The 8,940-nt window shown below is 44.8% G+C and overlaps 1 protein-coding gene across 1 annotated transcript; it reads left to right on the top strand.

The window, feature by feature from the left end:
- The first annotated feature begins 1,909 nt into the window (after positions 1-1,909).
- Positions 1,910-6,033, top strand: IMP3 (IMP U3 small nucleolar ribonucleoprotein 3). The gene is made up of 2 exons (XM_083440104.1): positions 1,910-2,053; positions 4,775-6,033. The coding sequence occupies exon 2, from the start codon at positions 4,783-4,785 to the stop codon at positions 5,344-5,346; it is 564 nt and encodes a 187-aa protein (XP_083296230.1). The 5' UTR covers positions 1,910-2,053; positions 4,775-4,782; the 3' UTR covers positions 5,347-6,033.
- Positions 6,034-8,940: the final 2,907 nt, after the last annotated feature.

Raw genomic sequence — 8,940 nt, 5'->3', positions numbered from 1 at the left:
TGGAAACAACAGCGTCGGCCCCACCTTCTTTTTTCGGGCCGCGTCGCTCTTTTCCACGCTTTCCGCCGCACTCCAGGGCCACTGATTGGCCCGAAGTGGAGAATTCCGTCACTCGCTCTTTCATTGGCTCCGAAGCGGATAATTCAGTCACTCGTTCTTTCATTGGCTGGCTTCTTCCTTTCAGAGAGCCGCTGACATAGAGGTAGGTAGAATGTAGAGGCGCACGCCTATTAGGTACTGGCGGGACTCGATGCTCCTCCTGGAAACTCCAGGAATTCGATGTTGTTTTTTAAAACGTAGTTTCTACTGCAACCGGCAAGCAAGCAACAGAATTTCTGTTGTGTTGTTGTTTTTTCTAAATCAGGTCTTATTTATTTAATGTGAAAAGAGACAAACATTGATTGTATTTTAAAAAGAATTTTAAATTGTAGAATAATAGAACTGTAGAACCGGAATGGGCACCAAGGGTCATCTAGTCCAACCCCGTGCAATAAGAACCCATGCAGGAATCATACGTGACAAATGGCCACCCAACCTCTGCTTAAAAACCTCCAAGGAAGGAGAGTCCACCACCTCTTTTCCAGTCAAACAGCTCTTACTATCATGAAGTTATTCCTGATATTTAGTTGGAATCTTTACTTGATGATGTCAGCTTTAAAATTAATCAGTAAAAATTAAAAACCCCACTGTAAATGGGATGTCTGAGGCAGGGCCAGATTTAGGCCCTAAGCTACTGAAGGTAATGGGGCCCTTTATATGTCTCGCTATCCTTTGTCAACAACAAATTGTCCCTGTTTTGTGTTGAATATATGCTATATGGTATTGATGGACCTAATAGGTATCTCAAGCCATTTGAACATAACAAAATATGTATTTTATCAAAGTAATTGCCATGCAACCAGTCCATGCAGAATGTAGGCATCCTATATATGTTGTTGTTGTTTAGTCGTTTAGTCGTGTCCGACTCTGCGTGACCCCCTGGACCAGAGCACGCCAGGCACTCCTGTCTTCCACTGCCTCCCGCAGTTTGGTCAAACTCATGCTGGTAGCTCCGAGAACACTGTCCAACCATCTCGTCCTCTCTCGTCCCTTTCTCCTTGTGCCCTCCATCTTTCCCAACATCAGGGTCTTTTCCAGGGAGTCTTCTCTTCTCATGAGGTGGCCAAAGTCTTGGAGCCTCAGCTTCAGGATCTGTCCTTCCAGTGAGCACTCAGGGTTGATTTCCTTAAGAATGGAGAGGTTTGATCTTCTTGCAGTCCATGGGACTCTCCAGAGTCTCCTCCAGCACCAGAATTCAAAAGCATCAATTCTTCAGTGATCCCCCTATATATAGAAATCAGCAAACCAGTGATATTTTAGGGAGCAGGCTAGCAGGCGGAGCCCATGACTTACATCACAGGAGCCTACACAACACAATGCTGTATGTAGGTTTTATTTTATTGGTTTTTTATCTTATATTTTGGAAATGTACATCCAGTTGTTTTTTCCTTTAAATTTTTTTGGGGCCCCCAAGAGAGTGGGGCCCTAAGCTATAGCTCATTTAGCTTATACGTAAATCCAGCACCGGCCTGGGGTGTTAGTGGAAGGCTGGTGCCTTTGTTGGGGGGGGCACATCACATTCCTGCTGGGACAGTTTGTGGACCTTTGATCCCCTGCACCCCAAACCCAGCTCTCATTAGAAGCTGTCCGCATAAAACAGCATCTACACCTCGTTTGGGCCTCCCTTTTGCAGCTCCTTCCCTGAGACTGCACCCAATCACAAAATATGTCTAGAATATATTGCTTTTAAAAAGTTGCTGCTCTCACTGGGGTGGAAAAACTATTCTCTATTTGTTACTGTCGGAGAGAAATATTCCAAGGGAACCCGGAAGTTGTGCAGTGCGCACACATATCACATTTATTTTGTCTATGTTCAACAAGAAGAGGAAGTGGGCGGAGCTCAGAGACCGGAAAAGGAACTTCCGCTGCCCTTTCCCCACGTTGTGGATTCTGCTGCTGGTTTCCCCAGGACTTTTGCAGAGCCTGATTTTTGCTGTTTGTGAAGCCGCTACAGGTCAGTTGGTGGTTGGGGTGTTTCTTTGCAGGGCAAATATTTATTTCCTCTGGCTTTCCTGTCTCCTTTGGTTCTAATTGTTAGATCCAGCCCCCACTTTTTTTAAAAAAATAATTTTTATTGAGTTTTCCACTTAAATCATATTCACATTTTGTTACATAATTCTATGACTTAATATATTACTCTGTAAGAGCACCGACGTTCTTCCCTCCCTCTTTCTGACTTCCACATAACTTTCCATAGTCTTCGCATTTCTATAAGCACTTATTTACCCTTTGTCAAATTATAATACTTCACCTTATTGTCGGTAAATCGGTTCCTTATATTTACATTACAAATCATTTCAATTCAAGCCTACAAACGTTTTCAAATGTTTACAATTTTCTTTCATGTAAAATATAAATTTGTTCCAGTCCATTTGAAACAGTTCGTCACGCTGATTCTGAGATCCAGCCCCGACTTTCGCATTGAAGAAATGCATGTAGTTTCCACAGGCGGTCAGCCTGTGGAACTCACTGCCACAAGGCGTAGTGACAATTGTGAAGTCGGGTGGCTTTGAAAGAGGATTGGGCAAATACGTGGAGGAGGGGGCTGTCGATGGTTGCAAGGCACGAGGGCGATATATTAGTTACAGGGAATTGCACGTGGGGATAATGTTGACCTACACCGTTCCTGCTTGTATACATCCCACGGGCCTTTGTCCAGTCAATGTAAGACTAGGAAGCTGGACTCGAGGCACCTTTGCTTGATCCAGCTGGGCTCTTCTTCCTTGATCACTTACCAAAGAGCTGTCTGTACTTTTCAATGAAATCAAGATACTTCGCTGAGGCTGGTTAATAATAATAATAATAATAATAATAATAATAATAATAATAATAATAATTTTTACCCCGCCCATCTGGCTGGGTTTCCCCAGCCACTCTGGGCGCCTTCCAACAGAGATTAAAAATACATTAAAACATCAGTCATGAAAAACGTCCCTAAACAGGACCGCCTTCAGATGTCTTCTAAAGTCAGATAGTTGTTTATCTCTTTGACATCTGGTGGGAGGGCGTTCCATAGGGCGGGTGCCACTACCGAGAAGGCCCCCTGCAACTTCGCTTCTCGCAGGGAGGGAACCGCCAGAAGACCCTCAGAGCTGGACCCCAGTGTCTGGGCTGAATGATGGAGGTGGAGACGCTTCTTCAGGTTATAATAGTTATAATATTTGTAGTGGTGATAGCCCATGAAAACTTTTTATGCTCTTCCTTTGTGCGTCAGGTATAGAGATAGGGATATATAGCAAGAGCTAAAGAGACACGGTAAACAGTTTTAAAAATACATATTTTTGTTGCATCATATGGTATTATTATAAAAGCCAGGTTTATGCCAGGGTGGGGTGTATGACCTCAGTTAATACTGTCAATATTTTCTGTGCAGTCGATTTCCAGCAGAGGTTTGTGTCCCCTTACCTAATCATTCTAAGTAGAGATGGCAGCGATTGCAGCTGGGGTGTTTTCCATGGGCCCAGCCATTACACTCCCATAAACTGACATAATAATAATGACAATAATAATTTTATTATTCTTACCCCGCCCATGTGGGTTGCCTCAGCCACTCTGGGTGGCTGCCAACACTCATAAAAACATAATAAAACATTCAACATTTAAAAACATCCCTGAAAAGGGCTGCCTTCAGATGTCTTCTGAAGGTTGTATAGTTACTTATCTCCTTGTCATCTGATGGAAGGGTGTTCCACAATGTGAATACCTTGGCAGAAAGTACGCTGTATATCCATTTAACTATTCTATCCTGCCAATTAGCTACATAGGATTATCTTCTCATCCATTTCCCCCCTGTTGCTAGTGGTGTTGTCAAATATTTGGCAGGGCACAATGCATGGTTTTACGGGGTCTTCATTTTCCTTCTTAGGTCACAAGTTGTCTGGACCACATATTTTGCAAAGTCACTGGCTGAACTGCTTACACAAGGGTGTCGTCTTCTATTTGTCCCCGTGTCAGTTTCAGTTTATTGGTTAAATTTGGTCCATGCTTACTCCTGACAAGTCAGGCTAACAAGCAATAATAAAAACAAGTTGAATGAATACAACTTAAAAACAAGATTAAAATACAACATTAAAATATTGAAACGTTAAAATATTAAAATGCAGCCTCATCACAGGAGGAGAAAGGAAAAAGAAAGAGGGGGAGGGAATCAAATTGGCTCCAAACCAAAGACCAGGTGGAACAACTCTGTCTTACAGGCCCTGCGGAAAGAAATCAGATCCTGCAGGGCCCTGGTCTCATGAGGCAGAGCGTTCCACCAGGCCGGAGCCAGTGTTGAAAAGGACCTGGCTCTTGTTGAAGCTAATCTAACTTCCTTAGGGCCCGGGACCTCTAGGGTGTTGTTATTTATGGACCTTGAGGCTCTCCGTGGGGCATACCAGGAGAGGCGGTCCCGTAGGTACGAGGGTCCTAGGCCGTGAAGGGCTTTAAAGGTCAAAACCAGCACCTTGAATCTGACCCTGTACTCCACCGGGAGCCAGTGCAGCTGGAAAAGCACTGGGTGAATATGCTCCCATGGCAGGGACCCCGTGAGGAGCCTCTCTGCTGCATTCTGCACCCGCTGGAGTTTCTGGGACAGCTTCAAGGGCAGCCCCGCGTAGAGCGAATTACAGTAGTCAAGATATACGAGAGAAAATAAAATGAAGCTAAGCTTCTCTCTCTGGTCATTTGCGTCTAGGAGGAAAGATGGTGCGCAAGTTGAAGTTCCACGAGCAGAAGCTCCTCAAGAAATTGGACCTGGTGAACTGGGAGGCTGCCTCCGGGAACCTTGCCGAGCTGCGAGTGCTCCGCCGCTTCCGCTTGCAGCGCAGGGAGGACTACACCCGCTACAACCAGCTGAGCCGCGCGGTTCGGGAGCTGGCCCGCCGCATCCGGGACCTCGGGGAAGCGCCGGAGTCGGCGGCTTTCCGGGCTCGGAGCACTGCCGCTCTCCTAGAGAAGCTGTATGCCATGGGCTTGGTGGCCTCCAAAAGCTCCCTGGAGCTGTGCGACCGCGTCTCGGCCTCCTCCTTCTGCCGCCGCCGCCTGCCTTGCTTGCTCCTGAAGCTCCGTATGGCCCAGAACTTGAAATCGGCCGTCACCTTTGTGGAGCAGGGGCACGTGAGGGTTGGGCCCGAGGTCGTGATGGACCCAGCCTTCTTGGTGACTCGGGCGATGGAGGACTTCATCACCTGGACCGACTCTTCTCGCATCCGCCAGCATGTGCTCAACTACAATCAGGAACGGGATGATTTTGATTTGGCTTGCTAATTGTCATTTTTTAAAAAGTGGGGGCACCTTTTCCCAATTTGTTAACCTGACTTATTTATTAAATTTGTACGCTGCCCTTTATCCGAAGATCACAGGGCGGTTCACCACATAATAACGCCAAATTTATACAGAATAAAACAAAAACATCTATCTCTTGTGCGATCCTTGTGGACCAGAGGGGTAGGTAGGCCTGGAATGCTTAGCCCAGATAATCTCCAAGGGCCCCAACATTTTCCCCACTTGGCAGTTAATGCCCTGATTAATGTGGATCGTCTTGATATTTTGGAAGGTAATTGTTTACCGCTGCTTGCAATAGTGACTCGGCTGTCTGGGTTGTGTGTGTAGATCCTAACGATGCCTGTATCTTATATTCATTTTTAAGAAAAATATCATTTTTGACCAACATTATTCTAAGTAAGATAAAAACATGACATAAACAAAAAAAAGAGAGGTAAGAAAAAAGAGATAGAAAAGAGTTTCAAGAGGAAATAGAAAAGATAGCGTTCAGAGATTAAAGAACTTCCAATTCTTTATCTGTCTGCTATATATAAACAGTGTGGCTGGGGAAGCCCAGCCAGATGGGCGGGGTATAAATAATAAATTATTCTTATTACTCACTTCATACACGCCAATGTAACACCTAACAAAACCACTTTCTATAAACAAACATTATCTTCCATCCCCAAATCCAAATGTCATTATTTCATTTTCTCATCACTTCATTTTCTTATATTCTTTTATCTTATATTCCGATGGCAAAGGTTGAACTGCAATGGCACCTTCTCTTTACTTTAGGAAAAAAACAAAATGACAGGCTTGGGCTTGGGACTTGGATCACACACACACACACACACACACACAGAGAGACAGTCTCCACTAGAGGGAGGTGGTGGACTAAACGTTGTCAGCGCATGCTTGGAAAAGCAAATGGACTGGCTGGCAAATCAACACTTCATACAAATACTCTATATCAAACATTCTCTGTGCCATAGACATCTTACAGGAGCACACCAGAAGTTAAATAACGGATTATATTTGACTGCTCCCTAGCAAACAACCCCAAATCTTGATCCATCTTTAATTAAAAAGCCAACAACCAGTATCATTCACTTCTGATCGCGGACTGGATGGCTGCCCGCAAGTAATCCACACAGCTATTCTTTTCAAGAATCTCCCCCCTCCCCTGGCACCTCAGCAAAATAATTTCCTCTCTGTCTCTATGGTAACACGTTCCTTGATAGTACAGCAGAAGTCATTCCGCTGCTGAATTTCTTGGCTGGTACCTCAGTCTTTGAATCAATGCTTAGGTTTTTTTTTGCATTTCTCTCTCACTGCTCTGCTGTGCTGGCCCCAGTTGCGAGCAAAAAACCTTCCCCTCCCTCAATATTTCTCACTTTGAAAGTAGCTTTGCCACCATAATGTGTTTTGAGATGACTGTTTCGGTAGGGGGGAGTGAGATTAGCGTTCTGTGTGTTTCACTGTCACTTAATATGTTTAGAACTTATCGTCTTTTTGTAAAATTGACCTTGGCTTTTGCCAAGTTTAAAACAGAACCATGCACCTATCAATTGCTTCTGAAAACAACAACAACAATAATAATAATTTTATTTATACCCGGCCCTTCCCGGTTCAGAAAACTGGGCTCAGGGCAGCTAACAAATTTAAAACACTTAATTGATGCAACAAAAAACAGCATAAAATACAGTATAAAACGTGAATAACCATAAATTCAGAATTAAAAAAACAATTTAGGGGGGAAATCCATCCAATAAACATTAGATGATCACCAGGGCTAGCTGGCTAAATTAGTCCTATTTGGGCCAGCGAGGAGACCAGGGGAGAATTAGCTGTGGGATCCCAGAGCAGGTAATCTTCATAAAAAGGGGAGGGGGAGGAAAGGAAGGGGAATAAAATATCAGGCTAAGTTCAAATTGAAAGTCAGGTGGAATCGCTCTGTCTTACAGGCCCTGCGAAAGGAAGTTAAATCCTGCAGGGCCCTGGTCTCAAGGGACAGAGCATTCCACCAGGTCGGAGCCATCACTGAGAAGGCCCTGGCCCTAGATAACAACATGTAGCCACAGAATATGATTCTTTGGCTATCCGTCGTTTTCTTATTGCATTTATATGCCACCACTCCTCCAGGGAGCTCAGGGTGGTGTATTTAGTACTCATTTTCCCCATTTTATCCTCGCTGCAACCCTGCAAGGTAGGTTAGGCTGAGAGTGGGTGACTGGCCCGAGGTCACTCAGGGAGCTTCGTGGCCGAGTGGGGAATCGAACCCTGGTCTAACAACTACGCCATACCAGGGAAGGAAATTTATGATCCATTCCGTGGCGTTCTAAAATGCTTGTTAAGTTAACTTTCAATGGGTTTTGAGCATGTTTGAATGCTTAGACTGAAATTCTGTATACAATTTAGGGTTGAATCCAGTGCGGAATACACCCCTTGAAGTTAATATACATGACTAACCTAAATTTCAGTAGGTCTGCTCTGCATTGGTTGCAATCCCTATTAACAAAATTGTGTCAGACAAGCTTGGAATTTATTCTGAATAAGCATGGAGTGGGCTATAAAAAGTTTTTGAACAGGTCGCTTGCAACTGCTTACAGCAAGTAAAATAAAATTTATTTGCATCTGACACTTGTTGTTTAGTCATGTCCGACTCTTCATGACCCCCTGGACCAGAGCACGCCAGGCACTCCTGTCTTCCACTGCCTCCCGCAGTTTGGTCAAACTCATGCTGGTAGCTTCGAGAACACCGTCCAACCATCTTGTCCTCTGTCGTCCCCTTCTCCTTGTGCCCTCCATCTTTCCCAGCATCAGGGTCTTTTCCAGGGAGTCTTCTCTTCTCATGAGGTGGCCAAAGTCTTAGAGCCTCAGCTTCAGGATCTGTCCTTCCAGTGAGCACTCAGGGCTGATTTCCTTCAGAATGGAGAGGTTTGATCTTCTTGCAGTCCATGGGACTCTCCAGAGTCTCCTCCAGCACCATAATTCAAAAGCATCAATTCTTCGGCGATCAGCCTTCTTTATGGTCCAGCTGTCACTTCCATACATCACTACTGGGAAAACCATAGCTTTGACTCTACGGACCTTTGTTGGCAAGGTGATGCATCTGACACACACATGCGCAAATGTGCAAAGGTTAAGTTACCTTTCCATCAGCTGTTGAAATGGGAAACCTGAGATGCCCTTCAGGTGGTTATCGGGCTCCAGCCCCCATCAGCCTCTGCCACTATGGCCAGTGATCAGGGCTGATAAGAGCTGTAGTTCAGAAACATTTGGAGTGCCATGGCCTCTGCATTCCTGTCATAATGAATTCCAAAGGGTTAAGTCATCTGTAAATGAAAAACAAACAAACGTGGCACTTGTGGACAAAGTGATCTGTGTGACACAGGCATTGTTGATACTTCATCAGAAGAATGAAGCAAGCTGTAATTTGTGACAGTAGGAACAGTGAAACTCCAATTCCCATCAGCCCCAGTTGGCATCGCCGATGGTCAGGGAGTTGGTAGACCCCCAAAGCACTGTGCGGGCACAAAGTTGCCTCACCTTGATTTATAGCTTAATGAACATGTCATTTTAGACCCTGCTGCG

The sequence above is a fragment of the Podarcis tiliguerta genome (genome assembly GCF_965153285.1).
Source record: "Podarcis tiliguerta genome assembly, chromosome: 1".
In the NCBI taxonomy this organism is placed as follows: domain Eukaryota; kingdom Metazoa; phylum Chordata; class Lepidosauria; order Squamata; family Lacertidae; genus Podarcis; species Podarcis tiliguerta.
This window is presented reverse-complemented; position numbering and strand designations above follow the sequence as displayed.

What these genes read in the sequence shown, in the direction of transcription:
- IMP3 (XM_083440104.1), top strand. Translation starts at nt 4,783, where the DNA reads ATGGTGCGCAAGTTGAAGTTCCACGAGCAGAAGCTCCTCAAGAAATTG.